This window comes from Silene latifolia, chromosome 5 (genome assembly GCF_048544455.1).
Source record: "Silene latifolia isolate original U9 population chromosome 5, ASM4854445v1, whole genome shotgun sequence".
NCBI lineage: Eukaryota > Viridiplantae > Streptophyta > Magnoliopsida > Caryophyllales > Caryophyllaceae > Silene > Silene latifolia.
In genome coordinates, this window is record NC_133530.1 from 28,517,800 (window position 1) to 28,537,832 (window position 20,033).

At 37.9% G+C, this 20,033-nt stretch overlaps 1 protein-coding gene across 1 annotated transcript; it reads left to right on the forward strand.

The window, feature by feature from the left end:
- Window positions 1-2,247: 2,247 nt before the first annotated feature.
- On the forward strand, window positions 2,248-9,513 carry LOC141657127 (uncharacterized). The gene is made up of 9 exons (XM_074464261.1): window positions 2,248-2,584; window positions 3,153-3,788; window positions 4,002-4,631; window positions 5,566-5,934; window positions 6,148-6,267; window positions 6,691-6,861; window positions 8,364-8,459; window positions 8,624-8,752; window positions 8,930-9,513. Exons 1-9 carry the CDS (start codon window positions 2,333-2,335, stop codon window positions 9,245-9,247), a joined length of 2,721 nt encoding a protein of 906 aa, XP_074320362.1. The 5' UTR covers window positions 2,248-2,332; the 3' UTR covers window positions 9,248-9,513.
- The last annotated feature ends 10,520 nt before the right edge of the window (window positions 9,514-20,033 follow it).

The window sequence follows — 20,033 nt, forward strand, 5'->3', positions numbered from 1 at the left end:
TATGTAAAAGGGGGGAGGGTTTGATAGATGAACCATCTCAACCAAAACCTTAAGGTTATGGTTGAGGCCCAACTATTATAAATATTCCTATTAGGGTTTTGGTTTGGTTTTCAAAATTAACAAAAACAAAACAATATTCAAATAAGAGTGAACAACAAGTAATCAAGCAATCAAGTTTTAAGATGGAAATTTATCAAATTTAAGAGAGACTTAATCCGACTCAATAAAGCGAGGCACTTTAGTTGATAAAACCACTCAATCAATCCTTCTAATTAATATTATTGCCTATTAGTGAGATTGAATCTCCAAATTCCCTTACAGCCTGTTTGGGAACCTGCATTTCATTTAGAAATCTGTATTTAGCACAAATTCATTGTTTGGGATACAATCCCAAATCTTTGGATTTGGATTTGTTTCAAATCCAGGTTCAAATCCTTGCCCCTTAAATTTAGCTTATTCTAAATAACACCCCAGACTCCTGTTATTTCCAAATCATCATTCCAAATTACAACTTTCAAATCATGAGATTCAAATGAAATTAGTGTTGCCAAACGCTACCCTAAATAGAAGTCAAATCACAAGGAAATCACACTTAATAATTGACCCAACTTATTAACTTCTCTAGTGGAAATCACACACATAGATTAATTAACAAGAAGATGAAGCAATAGGCATCTAATAACTTGGAAACAACTCCCCTGGAAATAATTCAAACCCGAAATGACCAGATCCGACCCAACTCGAATCGGCCAGAATTATTGCAAACCCGAGCTCGAATTGACCTGACCCGATTAACGCGTTTATTAGGTATAACATTAGATTGTCTGGGAAATGTCAAAAGTTTTATCGTTACTATCAACATGTGATTGTATATGGACCGAATAACTTGGTTTTAAACAGGACATACTCGTTCACAATTGACAAAAGCAAAAGAAACATTATTGTATCCGGAAAGAACCGTCCTCTTTACCTTTAGATATAATTCATTAAAAATGAAATATCATACTTATAAGCTTAGGTGTAGTGAGAAGGATCCTCGAAGCCGAAAATTTTGCAAAGTAAAATGGGTTGGATCCAGTGGCGGACCCAGGATTCAAATGACGGGGGTTCACTTTTCAACCGAGCCGATAAATTTACATGAGCTGATCATAAAAGTAGAATATACGCGCAACGGAAATTTGATTATTTGAACCATAACAATAAAATTCAAGGTATTCTGCATAGAAATTGAACCAAGTTTAATTTCAGTTAAAATAATCTAAAAAAATTCAATAATTTTTATGAGAAAAATATCATATAATTTCACCCTATGATGAACACCCAAAAGATGATGAAACTTTATGTGTGTTTTCTTGGATGATTCCAAAACAAATCCATACTTTCATCAAATTAAAATGAAACATTATATACATAAGTTATTGAAATTTTGAAAACGATATTAAATTATGGCTTTAAAGTTGTCAATTTCACAACTAGGGTTCATATAATTTAATTTAAGTAGATATAACAACTAAATTAACAATCACAACACAAATAGATGGGAAAAAATTGGAACAAAATTATTGATAGATTAAAAATAATACACCAAAATGGGTTGGAAGTCTGGCGAGAAGCAAACGAGTATGGGTCATGGGATGTGTGCTTATAGCTTGGAATGGAGCAGCTAAAGCCCAAAAAAGTGAAGAACGGAAAAAGGGGAAATATATGTTGGGTAGCAGGGTTTGATCCCGCGTCTCTGGAATTGGAGATAGGACTATTAACCAGTGCGCCACACGGACTTTCATTGTTCTTCTGATACGCAAATAATATACAAACCTTGGATCGAAGCTTTTTTTTAAAAAAAAAAAATTCAGAAACCGAGGGTGCGCACGTGCGGTGCTGTGCGCACCCCCCGGTCCGCCACTGGTTGGATCACTAGTTTCGGTCAATTAGTTTTGCTGAAGATGGGTCGGAGCAAGTGACGGGTAATGCTAATCACAAAACGGATAGGGGGGACAAGGTGGGGCACCCCATGTGCTTCCCTCTCCCCTCTATTTGGGTCATTTGTGAGAGAAAATGGTATCCGTCAAACTCCAAAGTGACGAATACGTGCCGTCTTTAATGAGATTTTGTGAGTTTCAGGTGTAAATAACTGAATACTTCGTATGTTGCATTTGTTAAATTATTACTGTATTCGTCTATATTACTGTATTCGGGAGACGAGAAGACCCAAAAAAGAAAGTATTTGGTACGGTTGTAATAAAGCAAAACTATAAAGAGGGAGGATACAAACTAAACTACTGAAGAAATAAAGAGTGAGCGAGTGAGTGAGTGAGTGAGATAAAGAGAAGCCATGGATATGAGCTATGAAGAGCTCTATATTCGGCGAAAAGAAAAGTTTAGAGAATTGGTACAGATGCAACGTGATATGGCGGCGACTGATTATCCATTTACTATCTCTTCTGCTAAACAATTCAAAGCTTTGAGGATGTTACAAAACAATGGCGTTTGGAAAGGCGATCATGTTTACATTTCCCCCGATCTTTCTCCTAAAGAACAAAAATCTTTGTTTAAATTTGCTAAAAAGTATGCTAACAAATTCAAGGTACTTATTAAAACCCTAATTTGAGTTTTATCTTTGATTATTATCGACTACTACTGACTACTCGCTCCGTCTCATTCATTTCTTTACCTTTTACGATTATGTTCTTTTTTGAATTGTGATTGAGGGAGTATCTTGGTTTCTCTGTGTATTGTTTTGATTAACGTTAAAACTGAAATTTGTCGGGTTCGAATCCTCATACATCTGTTTCGTCTACTGTTAATCCTGATTTGAGTTTTATCTTTGATTATTATCGACTACTATCTCCGTCTCATTCATTTCTTTACCTTTTACGATTATATTCTTTGTGAATTATGACGGAGGGAGCATTTTGGTTTCACTGTGTATTGATTTGATTAATGATACAACTGAAATTTGTCAGGTTCGATATCCTGATACATCTGTTTCGTCTACTGTTAATCCTAATTTGAGTTTTATCTTTCATTATTATCGACTATTGTCTCCGTCTCATTCATTTCTTTGATTATATTTCTTTCTGAATTGTGACGGAGGGAGTATTTTGGTTTCGCTGTTTATTGATTTGATTAATGATACAACTGAAATTTGTCAGGTTCGATATCCTGATACATCTGCTTCGTCTACTGTTAACCCTAACCCTAAACTTGATTGTAATTCTGACCCAGTTAATGGTGGTACTGTGGAAAAGGGGGGGAGTAATGACGTCGGAAATTGCGCTTTGAACGGTGTAGGTGGTGGTGCTATGGAAAAGGGGGAGAGTGAATGTAGGATTGAAGAGGTAGTTTTGAGTAATGATGCTGGAAATAGCATCTTGAAGGGTTCAGAACAAGGCGGTGCTATGGAAGAGGGGGAGAGTGAATGCAAGATTAAAGAGGTAATTTTGAGTAATGATGCCGAAAATAGCATCCTGAAGGATTTAGAAGAAGGTGGTGCTGTGGAAAAGGGGGAGAGTGAAGGTAGGATTAAAGATGTCGGAAATGGCGTGTTCAAGGGTCTAGAACAAGGTTTAAATTTAGGTGAGGTGGGACATGAAGCCACTGAAGATATTTGTGGGAAATATCTGAAAGAGATGAACTCTCAACCATCTCCATCCCCATCTCCGTCAGTGTCATTGTCGCCTTCCCAAAGTGTTGGTACTGATTTAGGGGAAGTTAAGGGTGGGTCAAGCATTTCATCTTTTGACAAGGCATGTCAACAAATTGTTGCTACAGCAGAAATTGTTAAAGAGGTACTGATAACGGGTTTCCGTTGGTTTTCTCTTTTCATTCTTTACTGTTATTCATGTTCAGCTGATCCTGAATAATTGTGTATGATACTATACATTTCTTTGGGGCACAACTTGTGTTTGATTGGATCTTATTTGATTGAAATTCTTGTCTATCGAAGTATTTTGGTTTCACTGTGTATTGATTTGATTAATGATACAACTAAAATTTGTCAGGTTCGATATCCTGATACATCTGCTTCGTCTACTGTTAACTCTAACCCTAAACTTGATTGTAACTCTGACCCAGTTAGTGGTGGTGCTGTGGAAAAGGGGGGGACTAATGACATTGGAAATTGCGCTTTGAACGGTGTAGGTGGTGGTGCTATGGAAAAGGGGGAGAGTGAATGTAGGATTGAAGAGGTAGTTTTCAGTAATGATGCCGGAAATAGCAACTTGAAGTGTTCAGAACAAGGCGGTGCTGTGGAAAAGGGGGAGGATGAATGTAGGATTAAAGAGGTAATTTTGAGTGATGATGCCGGAAATAGCATCCTGAAGGGTTTAGAACAAGGTGGTACTGTGGAAAAGGGGGAGAGTGAAGGTAGGATTAAAGATGTCGGAAATGGCGTGTTCAAGGGTCTAGAACAAGGTTTAAATTTAGGTGAGGTGGGACATGAAGCCAGTGAAGATATTTGTGGGAAATATCCGAAAGAGAGGAACTCTCAACCATCTCCGTCAGTCTCATTGTCATTGTTGCCTTCTCAAAGTCTTGGTACTGATTTTGGGGAAGTTAAGGGCAGCTCAAGCATTCCATCTTTTGACGAGGCATGTCAACAAATTGTTGCTACAGCGGAAATTGTTAAAGAGGTACTAATAACGGGTTTCCATTGGTTATCTTTTTTCATTCTTTAGTGTGATTCTTGTTCGCTTATCCTGAATCAATTGTTTATGATAGTATTCATTTTCTTTGGGGCACAACTTGTGTTTGATTGGGTCTTATTTGATTGAAATTCTTGTCAATTGGAGTATTGCTGGGTTACCGTATACTAGATTTCAAAAACGATAACCAGTGACCAGTTAAGGTTATGCTGCCATAGAATAGACTCAGAGAGTGGTGAAGTATCGATTCAGATTGTGAGAGAGCATGGTATGTACAGATTTCTAATCCAAATTGCTTGTTGAATGTTTAACTGACTTTTCAATGCTGCGAGATCAATGGCTTTGCTGAACACAGTATAACTTCTGATTTCTACTCAGGTTACCTGAAATTCTTCCTAAATATTTCCACTTCAAATTGAAATAGATTCATATTATTCGGTTGTGTGCGTTGTAATAGAATAAACCAAAATCGTTTGTTAAATTGTCTGCACTTCTTTTGACTATGTACACTTATTCAATGTAATTCTTGACACAATTCTCATTAGGGTAATCAGAAGCAACCTCTAGTGTTCTTAATAGAGAGACAAGGCCTTTTCATCCTTTCCCCTCATCCCCTGCCATTTGCGGGAACCCTCAAGACATTAGGGTAACATCGTGTATTGATATTATCTCTAAACTTTAGTTGCTTCTTAACTTAAATTTTCCTGAACTATCGTTAGATTTGCTGAATGTACTAAGAACAAGGCAAGAAGCAAAAATAAGTTATTGAGAAGACACCGTTCTAGCTGAATTTGGCTTCCTGAGTGTGTAAAGTACTCCTAATAGTGTATCGCTAACATTTGCTTTTCATTGAAATTTTTGCAAAATCTTATTTTCCATGAATGTTTAGTACAAAATACGCTTAACTTTTATTTTATCTCAGATGAAGGCCTCTTTTAAAGAAATTCAAGAAATGCAGAAACAGATGAGCATGACACTTGCTGTTCCAATTGCTCAAGAAGGTCGAAAAATTGAGGAAGCTATATGTCAGTGTGTGGAGAAGGCTACTAGGGCTAATGGCGATGTGCTATTGGCTCGTATACAGGAAAATATGGCTAAACATGAACACATGACACGAGATCAGATCCAGTGGATGATTGGTTGGATAAATAATCTGGTGGACAAGGAGTTTCTCCATGTGTTTGAGAGACTATTAAAGAAAGAATTGGCTTTTGTTGGTACAAACATAACTTCTGCAGTAAGCACAACTATTAAGAAAAATATCTCGTCTGCCATTATCGATTCCGTCCAGGTTAGACCTTAACCATAGCAGGACCAGCTCGCCTCTGTTTTTTTCCTGCTTATGACACTATTTTCTAATACATCCAATCTCCTGACCTAAAATTGGATATGCAGAAGACCTTATTTTGACTCAACCACACTGTTTACTTTCATACATGCACTTAATCTAATGATTAGCTAATAAAAATTGTGCTTTGATTCTGCTTTATGGATTGCTGGACAGCAAGGGGTTAGTGACAAGGTAGCCGATCAACTAGAGAAATTGATAACTTCGAAAATTGAAGCTACATTTGCAACGCAGATACAAGCCCAGTTCAAGTCTTCTGCTAAACAAACATTTCAGGTATAAATTTCTAGTTTTAACCAATCTCCTATCTTGTGGCAGCATCATGACTTATGTTACTCTAATTCGGTTTGAAGTATCTCATGTGAGTGCATGTCCAAAGTGTCGAACTAGATTAATTCATGAACATCATCATGGTTTCACTTGAATTTAAGCTCTCTATTGTCATCTCCATACGACCATACCCTGAGTGTAGAGTATAGGACGACAAAAATATCAATTTGACACGAAGAGTCCCAGTGAAACTGATTATAACCAAACCAGGAATCACCTTTTTCAAAAAACATGGAGACAAAGTGAAAATTCAGAAAATGAAGATAGGATCTTTTTTTATATATATTTTGTCATGTAAATGTTTCCTACTGTCGATTACATTCAAGTGCATAATATTGTGACATGAACCTTCTTTAATGTTTATTACAGGATAGATGGAAGTTTTGTTTTAAAACAATAGTCATCCCTGCTTTAGAGAGGACATGCAAAGCTATGTTTAAGAAATTTGATGTTATATTTCAAAAGGAGATTATTGGACACGCACGAGCAGCAGAACATCAAGTCAATAAAACACTTTATCCGTTAGCCCTTGCTCTCATGGTATGATCTTATACAAACTATGATGAACATTGAATCTCTGAGTCGTTTTGCCCCCATTTTTGGATAACTGATTTCCCCCCCTTTTTTTTTGGTTTAACTGGTTTTGTCCTTTAATATGTTTTTTTCATGAAGAAGCACTTGCTACTCTATATTTTAAAATCAGAATATACTGACAGTGTATGTTGTAAGTATGTTTTCCATTTTGAGATTGAGATGGTATTATGTTGTTGAGTTGACCCTTGATTGTCTTCAGTTTCTTTCATTTTTGCTGGGGACTGATGATAATTTTTGAAGTCTTATTTTCCTTATTTGTGTTCGAGACTGGGATTAATACAGGGTTGGGGATACATTGGGTCTCTTCTCATGTTTGTTGTTGTATGTGGGTTGGATATATTTACTTATCTTGCCATAACCAATTCTCCTACTCTTCGTATTAGGCAGCCATTGTTGATTTCGATTAGGTGGCCACTGAATCACTGTTGTCATTCGCATTTCACCTTTCCTAGTCTATTCATCATGCTTAGATTGTTATTCTTGCCAATTCATTGAATTGTATACATATTCCATTTTGCGCAATTCCATTTGATAGTATGCCATAAGATTGGGATTAAGTCAGGATATAGTGGCACATAGGCAATGTTGATGTGCGTACAATTTTTATCAGTGCAAGCTCTCTAGCACTTGCTTTGACTATTGAAGGCTAAGGCTGAGTCAGTATGCCATACGCCATAAGGTATCGTGTGTGTAAAGTTTTTGAACGTGTCTAATGTGAGAATGCGGTCAATCCAAATCCAACTCCATAACCGTTTGAAAGGGAACAATCCACGAAACCCGCATTCTACTTACACATGATGTCCCACACTGATTTTTCTTTTCCTCCTGACTTTTTCATTTGGTAAAAAGCCCTCACTCTCTTTCTTCACCCCTCACAAAGTCATAATGCAAGTAGGTTCCCAACATTATTAACAAGGTATACCGAAGTCAACATGCTTGCCAAGCAATACAAGGTTTTTGATAACACTTCTCCACCTTATTCTGTATCTCTTGATTCTGTGATGTATTGCTGACAACATTATCATTGTGTTCATCGGTCTTGGTATCTCTTTTTTTCCCATGAACTACCGCAATTACCTTTTGGGCTCTTGTAACGTCTCTGAAACTCAGCCCTAGTTACATTTTCGGTTAACTGTTCCAGTTTGTGGATGTGTATTATTGTGATTGACATACACTTACAACAGCAGCAGCATTACCCTAATTCAAAAGCTCCCACAAGTTGGGGGATAAAGAGGGTATTTCCAGATGATCCAAAAATGAAAAATTTGAATTGACTTTCAATGTATTGATTAATTATAATGAATAAACTGCCTACATTATGTGATCAACTTGTAGATAATCTAACGATGAGCTTAGTGCTCTCGAAGTACTATACAGACTAATTTTATCCTTTTTTGGGTGGTTATAAGCAGAATCTAACCATATTTTTTCCTGTTGTCTACCGGCAGGATACTCTTGATTACACATCATTTCTCTCCCAAGCCTTGAGTAGAGAATTGGCAGATGGTCAAGGAAAGCTGGTAGCTCTTGCTCTGCATGAGTCGGTTGGTCTCTATCACTTTTGAGGGTTGCTTGTGATCTGCTAGTTAACTCGCTTATTATTAATCGTGGTGCAAGACTGCAAGTTATGCCCGTTATCTGCTGCTCAATGATATATGTGTGTTGGATTGCTCGATCTTCTCCCTGTTAACAATTTTGTATGTGATAGGTTGATAAATCACCATTTGATCCAACTATAGAACTATCAAGATTGATAGCTGAACAGAAGTATGAGGAAGCATTTGCATCAGCATTGCAAAGAAGTGATGTGTCGATTGTTTGGTGGTTATGTTCACAGGTATGCAGCATTTGGACACTGATAATTTATAATTGGTATTAAATTCAAACTAGTTAAAAGCTCAACCATATTAAATTCAATCAACTTCTATTTTACTCAACTTGTAGGCTTTGGCTCCATTTGCTGTACAAACTGCTGAATTTTCACATTACATTAACATAGGCATGCTTTTTTCAGGTTGATCTTCAGCAGATGCTCTGTATTATTCCGGTCCCTTTGAGTCAAGAAATTCTGCTTTATCTTCTACATCAGCTTGCTTGTGATATATCAAAGGATACTGTTAGAAAGTTAGCGTGGATGACAGACGTGGCTTCTTCCATATTACCACATGACAGGATGATAGCTGATCATGCCCGTCCCATTTTGGAGCAGGTCTATCAGATCTTGAACCATCAACGTAGTCTTCCGAGCACCACACCTGCCATAACATCAAGTGTCCGGGTTATTATGCACATCATAAACTCAATGCTTAGGACCTGTAAGTGCTGCCATTAAGAGATGTGTGCTTTTGACTTTTGAGGATATGGGATGATGGAATATTTTACATATATCCCATACGCGTATATACATAGAACAGTGTTATTCAAGGTAATCTGGAAAAACGGGGTGTCAAAATCCCTGTGGCAATTATACCCATCTCTTTTAGTTGGTTTGTCGATCTGTCAGTCCAGTCTAGATAGCTCAACGTAGTTTTCTGTATGTATCATTTTTTGCACCTGAGCTCCTGATTGACATACAACTCTGCTGCAGTTTCATCTGCAAACTTGATGCTGTCGTAAATGTATTGATATTCCTGCAAATTAACACCAAAACAATTAAATCATCTGTCAGTTTACTATTGCGAATTTTATCCTTCTTTGCCCGAATGTTAGTTTACTATGGAGGGAGTATTTTTCACGTGTAAAAAGAGTCATAGGGTAGTACACTAATGGGGAGGAATCGAAAGGCAACTTATTGTCCAAAATTTTAGGAGCAAGCTCCAATTGAGGCTAACCCCGAGGAGAAACATGTAGAAGAGAAGAAAGAAGAAAATCCACTTATTGAGTTCCGTATGAGTCAGGTTTAGTAAAGAGGACGATCCATGAATAACTCTAATTAAAATGCTGTGCGGACTTGGCTGACTGATCTCGACTTTCATCTTGGAAATTTGTCCCGGAAGAATTGTCACTGTGGGGTAACTGACGAGATTGGAACAGAAGAATACATATACTGGGTAACCCAAGTAGCAAATTTGGAGTTTTTTTGAATTACTGGATCGTCGATCCAAGCCAAATTGAGAAATGGGTTAGGTTTGCCTTCTCAAAAAGAGTCCTTCATATGATTATAACCCTAGGAATTGACATATTAAAGCATCCTCGGGATAATGGCATTTTAAACCTTAAATCGCTTCATCTTTCACATGTTGATATAACTGCAGAAACTTTAGAATTTATATTGTTGCAGTGCCACCTCTTGGAACGGTTGTATGTGGAAAATTCAAACACTTTGCAATCTTTACACATTTTGTCATACAAATTGAATCATTTGACGGTGATCAATTGTTGTTTGAAAGAGCTTGAGATTGATGCGGTCAATCTAATTAGTTTCGAGTTTGATGATCTTCTTATGAACATGGTGGTGTTTAAGAATGTTCCAATGCCGAATCCCAGGAAAGAGACGTCATTACTTGCGCTAATTCATTTGAGATGCTCATATGGGATCCTATGGAAATCGGAAACAATTGGGAATGTGAAAAAGTCGAGAAGACAAATACAATCTCGTAAACTTGGCAAACTTGTGCCACCAAATGTTCATGTAGCTGTACGAGACAAGTCTGGCCTTATCAGGGTTTCCTGAAATAGCATGACGATGCGGCAGTCTTATCCTTTGATACAAGCTGCAGGAAGTTGCTCAATTAAGATGAAGAAAGAGAACTTCGAGTAGTTTGTACACACAGTTTGACAAATTACCGAGAAATGAGAGATAAGAAATGTAGAGAAAGATTGAAGATTTTTATTGATTTTCTTGTAATGAATGATTGAATGAATTACAAACTAAGGAATTCTCATATTTATACAAGCTCATGATGACTACTTTCCCGCTATTTCTAATCGAATTCCAGCTAACTCTAACAACTTCCTTAACTAATTTTGGCGCCAAAACTTATTCTCATTACAATTCATTTATTCTATAACATATCTTCCTCTTCTAAAAAGACTTGTCCTCAAGTCTCAATCAATCACGAATTAGGCCAGGAAATTGTTGCTCCATTACCTCAAATAATTCCCATGTTGCATCATGTATTGAAAAACCCTCCCCTGAATCGGGTATTGTCATTGTAGCCTGGTTTTGCCTTTTGACAATCCTTCTATCCAAAACAAGCATTTTGGTCGTATGATATCTTCACTATTGAGACCTTGCATCCAACTAGGAATATGAGCTGTAGTAGGAAGTTGACCTCTGAAAGCCTTCAATTGTGAGACATGAAACACTTTATGAATTTTGGCAAAGATCGGGAAGAGACAATTTGTAGGCCACCTTTCCCAGTGTCTTCTACTTGAAATGGCCCATAATACTTGGGAGCAATCTTCTCATTAGGCCTTCGAGGATCGACCCCGCCTATAAGGTTGTAGCTTTAGCCACACCCAATCCCCAACATTAAAGACCCTTTTCGACCTTTTTTTATCACCGCACCTTCATTTCTGTGTTGAGCTTTTCAGAATCGATCCTTAAGCAATGTTATCATAGCTTCCCTTTTTGCATGGTCCTGTCCACACTCTCCACAAATTTGTCTCTCCTGGTAAATAGGGTAAATGAAGAGGGGAGGTTGGTTATAAACTGCCTCATATGGAGTCATCTGAGTAGCAGAATGATAAGTAGTGTTATACCACCACTCAGCTAAGGGTAACCACATAACCCATTCCTTAGGCTTTTCCCCACACATACACCTTAAGTAAGATTCAATGTACCTGTTCACAACCTCTGTCTGACCATCTGTTTGAGGATGATAAGCAGATGATAACAACAACTCAGAGCCCTGCAGTTGAAATAAGGCCTGCCAAAAGTGACTGGTAAAGATAGCATCCCTGTCACTTACAATGCTTCTAGGCCACCCGTGTAGTTTAAACACATTATCTAGATAAGCTTGGGCCACCTCAATTGCTGTGAAAGGATGAGTTAGTGCCATAAAATGGGCATACTTACTCATTCTATCAACCACAACAAAAATAACTTCCCTCCCCTGAGATTTTGGCAACCCTGTAATGAAATCCATAGAGATATCCAACCAGATTTCAGAGGGAATAGGCAGTGGTTGTAAAAGTCCCGGATAAGCTGCATTATCATACTTATTAGCTTGACATGTGACACACTGCCTGACAAAATGACTTATGTCCTTGGTCATACCTCTCCATAAGAATAAAGTCTTCACCCTTCTAGTAGTGGCATCTCTCCCTGAATGCCCACTCTGAGGTGCACTGTGAAGCCACTCCAAAATCTTATTCCTCAATATCAGGTCAGGACCAATCACAATCCGTCCTTTCTTTTTAATCAGGCCATCAAACAACTGATATGATGGAACAGCTGAAGGGTCATTCTGTAACTGTTCTTTTAGGTTGCTTAGAAAAATGTCTTGGTCATAACTCCTTTGTATAAGGTCTGGTAAATTTGACTGAGCATCAGACAAAGCTATGCACAACAACTCACTCCCCTGACATCTTGACAAAGCATCAGCAGCCAAATTTTCCTTCCCAGACCTGTATAGTCAAAGCCCATGAGTTTAGATAGCCAAAATTGCTGGAATGGTGTAGAAATCTTCTGCTGGAGAAGCCACTTCAGACTTTTTTGGTCAGTTTTAATCAAAAAATTTTGTCCTGTAAGATACTGCTCCCATTTTTGCACAGCAAAGACAATAGCTAGCAGCTCCTTCTCATATACAGACAGCTTTTGCCATTTTGGACTGAGTGTCTTACTAATGTAGGCTAGTGGATGCCCATCTTGCATGAGTACTGCTCCAATGCCAGTGTTAGAAGCATCTGTCTCAACAACAAAGGCCTTGTTAAAGTCAGGAACAGCTAGGACAGGAGCACTGCTAAGAGCATCTTTGAGTTGCTGAAATGCAGTGGAGGCCAGGCTACTCCACTTAAACTCCCCTTTCCTTAATAATCGTGTGGTGGGGTGACCGATGATCGCATATCCCCTCACAAATTTTCTGTAGTACCCTGCTAAACCCAGAAAACTCCTCAACTCCTTAACTGATTTTGGCTCTGGCCAATTTTTAACTGCTAATACTTTAGCAGGATCAGTCTCCACTCCATTGCCACAAATGAAGTGCCCCAAATACTCCACTTTGTCACTAGCAAAAGAGCATTTACTGCTTTTAGCATACAACTTGTTTGACCTCATTACTTCAAAGACCATAGCTAAATGTTGCCAGTGTTCCTCCAGAGAAGGGCTATAGACTAAAATGTCATCAAAGAAAACTAAAACACATTTTCTGAGCAAGGTTTTAAACACATTGTTCATCCAATTTTGAAAAGAGGCAGGAGCATTTGTCAACCCAAAAGGCATGACAAGAAACTCATAGTGACCAACATGAGTTTTGAAAGCAGTTTTATAGACATCACCCTCATACACCCTCAATTGATGGTACCCTGCCCTTAGATCCAACTTTGAAAATACTTTAGAGCCAGCTAATTCATCAATAAGCTCATCGACAACTGGGATAGGGAACTTATCCTTCACTGTTCTTTTGTTGACCTCCCTGTAATCAACACACAAACGCCAAGACCCATCTTTCTTGCCCACAAGGACCACTGGAGAAGCAAATGGGCTACAGCTATGTTGTATTATACCCTGGTCCAACATCTCCTGCACCAACCTCTCAATAATGTCTCTTTGTTTGAGTGGGTATCTATAAGGCCTAATATTAACAGCCTGAGCATCCTGCAACAAGGGAATCCTATGGTCAAACACTCCTCTACTAGGAGGAAGTCTGGTAGGCTCTTCAAATAGATCCTTATAATGCTGCAGCAAGTTACTCAACTCAACAGGTCTGTCACCATCCTCAACCTGCTGACCACAGCACAGAATCTGGGAATTTTTTTCCTCCTTGGGACTTAAGTGTAAGAAACACAGATGAGTAGCATTATTGAGGAGTTTTGAAGTTGGTTTAACTGTGTGAATCTTTTGAGGAGCCAAACCCCTCAGCACATGTCTTTTATCCTTGTATTTGAATTCCATTTTCAAATCTTTAAAATTCCAGCTGACTGTCCCTAGAGTACTTAACCACTGGACTCCTAGAACCATGTCACATCCTCCCAACGGAATAATCAACACATCAGTCACTGGCGAGTGTTTTGTAATCGCCAGAAAATCGTTTACTCATTAGTTGTTGGGAAACGCTTCCATCTCGCAATCGGCATCGATTGTGGTTCAATAGAGTCCAACTTACATCCTAACTTCATGGCCATTTGTTGATCCAAGAAATTATGTGTACTTCCCGAGTCAATGAGAATATGAATATCCTTCTTTCCCACATGACCAGTCACTCTCATAGTCTGAAACCCTTGACTACCAGATAAAGCATTCATTGAAATGCATGGAACAGTGCCCACCATCTCATAACCCAATTCATATTCCTCTGTCTCTTCCACTATACTAATGGTATCTTGCTCATCACCTTCCTCCCCCACTATCTCTATTGCAAACATTTGAGTCCCCTTATGCTTGCAAACATGATTTCTAGTGAAAGGTTCATTGCAGAAATAACACTCTCCTTTTTTTAATTTTTCTGCTCGTTCAGCTGCACTGATAAATCTAGTGGGTTTGATGGAATTATTTGGTGGTGGAGATGGAGAAATAACAGGTCTAGGGTTAGGTAACAACCCTTTAGAAGATGAACTTGGGACAGAATGGTGTGAATTAGTAAAAGTTCTAGGGTTAGAATTTGGATTTTGTATGTAATTTTTGGAAGTATATTTGGTCACAGACAGACTCTCTTCCTGTAAACGAGCATATTCAACAGCAGCAGCAAGATTCTGAGGTTTAAATGCTTTCACAAATGGTTTCAAAGAAGGTTTCAACCCTCCAATGAAACTGTCCAAGAAATACTGGTCAGACAATAAAGGATTTCGTTGCATCATTAACCCTTTAAGATTTTCAAATGCATCTAAGTAATCATCAATAGTATTAGTCTGATGCAGTTTATTAAACTCCTCCACAACATTTCCAGCAATTTCTTCTTTAAATCTTGCACACAAATCTACTATAAAATCATCCCATCCAATATGAGGTCTAACAACAACATAGCTATTAAACCATGATTCAGCCCTACCAATCATATACATGCTAGCTAAATCCACACGTTGTTCATCAGGAATTTTGCATAGATTGAAGTACTTCACACATTTTTTCATCCAAATTCGAGGATTATTACCATCAAAACAAGGAAATTCAAGCTTGGGTGTAAACTTGAGATGATTTCTGTTACCTGGATGTGGAGATTCACCATTTCCAGACCCAGAATCACGCACCTCAGTATCCTTCCCAACTTCATTTGCTTTCAACAACGCCATAATTTCGCCAAGAATCGTTGTTTGTTTGTTGCTCCAATTTGTTCAAGAGTAGAAATTCGACCTTCCATTGCCGATTTCAATTGTTGAATGATCAATTTGCGTGTAACAGTGCCAGTTTAGGGTTCTTTACGAAATTTGGGGAAAAATTAATTGCAATTGAGTTTTGCGGAAGCACAATCAAAGGATCAACAAGCTGATACCAATGATACAAGCTGCAGGAAGTTGCTCAATTAAGATGAAGAAAGAGAACTTCGAGTAGTTTGTACACACAGTTTGACAAATTACCGAGAAATGAGAGATAAGAAATGTAGAGAAAGATTGAAGATTTTTATTGATTTTCTTGTAATGAATGATTGAATGAATTACAAACTAAGGAATTCTCATATTTATACTGACTCATGACGCCTACTTTCCGCTATTTCTAATTGAATTCCAGCTAACTCTAACAACTTTCTTAACTAATTTTGGCGCCAAAACTTATTCTGTTACAATTCTGTTATTCTATAACATAGAGACTGATCCTGCTAAAGTATTAGCAGTTAAAAATTGGCCAGAGCCAAAATCAGTTAAGGAGTTGAGGAGTTTTCTGGGTTTAGCAGGGTACTACAGAAAATTTGTGAGGGGATATGCAGTCATCAGTCACCCACTGACACAGTTATTAAGGAAAGGGGAGTTTAAGTGGAGTAGCCTGGCCTCCACTGCATTTCAGCAATTTCTTCTTTAAATCTTGCACACAAATCTACTATAAAATCATCCCATCCAATATGAGGTCTAACAACAACATAGCTATTAAACCATGATTCAGCCCTACCAATCATATACATGCTAGCTAAATCCACACGTTGTTCATCAGGAATTTTGCATAGATTGAAGTACTTCACACATTTTTTCATCCAAATTCGAGGATTATTACCATCAAAACAAGGAAATTCAAGCTTGGGTGTAAATTTGAGATGATTTCTGTTACCTGGATGTGGAGATTCACCATTTCCGGCACTTAATCACGCACCTCAAAAGATCCTTCCCAACTTCATTTGCTTTCAACAACGCCATAATTTCGCCAAGAATTGTTGTTTGTTGCTCCAATTTCTGTTCAAGAGTAGAAATTCGACCTTCCATTCCGATTTCAATTGTTGGACAATCAATTTGCGTGTAGCGGTAGTGCGTTTAGGGTTCTTTACGAAATTTGGGGAAAAATTAATTGCAATTGAGTTTTATGGAAGCACAATCAAAGGATCAACAAGTCGATACCAATGATACAAGTGCAGGAAGTTGCTCAATTAAGATGAAGAAAGAGAACTTCGAGTAGTTTGTACACACAGTTTGACAAATTACCGAGAAATGAGAGATAAGAAATGTAGAGAAAGATTGAAGATTTTTATTGATTTTCTTGTAATGAATGATTGAATGAATTACAAACTAAGGAATTCTCATATTTATACAGCTCATGACAGCTACTTTCCCGCTATTTCTAACTGAATTCCAGCTAACTCTAACAACTTTCTTAACTAATTTTGGCGCCAAAACTTATTCTGTTACAATTCTGTTATTCTATAACATCCTTCTTAGCCAGAATGACAGACTGACTACTCTATAATGTAAGCTGCTGCTCGAGGAGATACTGAATTAAATCCACAGTCGGCGACTTGCTACATGTTCCGGTAACATTTCAATTTTTCTCAAAGTTTTAACCTTTTTCTTTTCTTTTGTTCCAAAATCCCTAAAAATACATTAAATTTCGGTATTTGAAAACTTTAGATGATTAATTTGATCTTCTTTGGTTTATAAAATAAGCATTATAAACATCTGTTATTTGGCAAATTAAGGAATTGATATGTATATTTAAAATTTAATGTTCAGGTGTAGAAAGTGTTGCCAATTATTATGACTTCAATGTCTATTCCATCTATTTTATCACCACGGCATGAATTGGTAACTACTAAGTAGTTACCCTTTTACTCCCTCCGTCCCCGACATTTGTTTACCTTTCTATTTTTGGAATGCCATTGATGGATAATTTGATCTCCACTTTCAATTTGATCCACTTGTCATCTAATACCGGATATAAAATCCCTTGTTTTCTTAACAAATACGGGTGGAAGGAAATGAAGGGGAGGGGAGTATAGGATATAAAAATCCCTCGTTTTGATAGCAAATGCGGGTAAAGATAAATGAAGGGGAGAAATCTCGAGGGTTGCATTTTTGCCTCTTCTAACCAAATTAAAATCCTTTTCCCTCCTTTTTTGTTATCCAAACAATCCCTTAGTAAAATGATAAAATGGTTCTGAATTAACCAAAATTGTAACAGCTTTTGAACTAACTCAAAGAAAGTGATAGTCTATGTCATTCCCTTGGGCGAACTTGTTTCTGAACCATGTATTCTAATTGAAGCATTCTCACGTGAAGAAGACGAGATCAAAGTAATGATAACTTGTTTTAGTTCATGGTTGCTTTGATTGTTTTAAATTTTTATGCATGCGTATGCGTGTGCTCTAAAGTAGTTGCGCTTCCTTCAATGTAGTTCTCGACTAAAATTTTCATCCAGGATAACATTAGTCAACTTCCTGATGATATTCCACTCAAAGTTCTTTCCACATTAAACTTGAAAGACGCTGTGCGAAAGAGCGAGCATCCTTGCCAAAAGGTGGAGGTACTTGTGGACTTGGCTGACTGATCTCGACTTTGATTCTGTAAATTTGTTCCCAAATAACAGTCACCGTCTGGTAGCTAAGGAGATCGGAAATGAAGAATACATGAATTGGGTTAGTCTAGTAGTTGATGCACATGGTGGTCCATGCATTAGCAAGTTTAGAGTCTGTTTCCTTTAGTGGATCGGCGATCCAAGCCAAATTGAGAAATGGGTGAAGTTTGCCATTTCAAAAAGAGTGGAGGAGCTTGACTTGGACCTGGCCCTTGTACATTACGCAGACTCTTCCCAGTTCTCTCTAGGATCGGACATACTAAAGCATCCTCGTGATAATGGCATTTTCAACCTTAGTTTATAATTCAAAGAACCTACTGTGTAATGACCCCTGCAGGTAAAACGACGATATACTGCAGGTTCAGGTTTAGAGGAGGCGGCTAAACAACTGCGGGAAATTGAGATTGAGGACGAAGGTAATGATATGATGTCAATAGACCACAAATTCACAACTCATATCCCGTAGCTCGGAAAAGAGACTTGCATGATATCGAGTGTTAACCGTATGAGAATAATACAATTCATCCAAATCTCAAGGTGCTAGAAGTTGTTGGCTTTCATGGGAATGATGCTGATATTAAGTTTGCATTGCACATCATAACTTGTGCTAATTCTTTTGAGATACTCGTTTGTGATCCTCGACGTCATTTGGATATTGGAAGGTATTGGGAATTTGAGGACGTCAAGAAGACAAATATATTAAGGAGGCGAGCTCGTAAACTTGCCAAACTTGTGCCACCAAATGTTCAAGTAGCTGTACGAGACAAGTCTGGCCTTGTCATAGTTTCCTGAAATGGCATGAAGAAGCTGCACTCTTATCCTTATTATCCTACTTAGCCAGAATGCCAGACTATTCGATCTAGAGTATTTTTTGGGTTAAAATAGGCACCAACGTATCGTCGACATTATCTCCATGGCTAAGCCCTGTTTGGTACTGAATGTTCGTTTGTTTGAATCGGAAGACATGCGCCTACTGAACTCGTTGATTTTGGATAAGTAGGGTGAAAATCTTCAACAGTACGTGCATCATTATTGACACCACTGTTTTCAGTATTTCAGTCTAGCTTCGAACTTAACTGAGTACTACATTCCCTCATACCGTCTTTCAAATCTACCTTTTCTGAAGGCGGCAGGGTGTGTGGCAGTGCGGCACATAAAAAAAAAAATACGAATTTGTGATTAATTGTAACATTGATTATTCTTAATATCAGCATGACAGTATCAACGACAGGACACCGTTAATTATCTTTACACGATGCTAATAAAACATCTGAAATGTTTTGATAACGAGCAAGTAAGCATTACTCGTTCAGTAGTCTAAAGGGATTGTCCCTACATGTCAGTAGAGAATACTCTTGATCGACCCAAAAAAGTTAGGAAAGGAAACAGAACTAGAAATCGCCAAGCAAGCATACAAGCAGCCGAGCAATATCGGCCAGAGAATAGCTAACTAGCACTTCCATAGGTCAAAAGTTGAACCTTCATAACATTACGGAGTACATTTTAAATATGCAAGTTATCGATATACTTAAATCAGTTCAAAAGAGATATCATGATGGTCTAATCTACAAGTAACATTTTGACACGCAATTATACATATGAAAAGTCTCCATAACCAAATTGTATGTCCAACTTTCCAAAAAGAAAAATGTATGTCCAAAATAGTTAGAAAAAGAATCGGATGCGTGTGATTGACCTAGACACCTATTAGGCTATTACCATAAAGATGACGTTTTGGCAAAATCCCATTTTAACTGCCGTCATACATCGTCTAACTAGAAACATTACCACAAAACTCATGAATCATTATGGTAGACTTTCAATTGCACGAATCGCCTGACTCGACCTACCTCTCGGGTAGTCGAAAACAATGCCGGCAACCCCATCCACAATTCGCTGCGATCCGCTCAACCTTATGGGCCGGTTCAAGGTTCAAGATCTCAGAATCGGCTCGTCACTTGACCAGTTAAGAAAAAATGATAATTGAACCAGTCTTGTGGCCCGGCCCACCCTAGAGTCAGTTCAG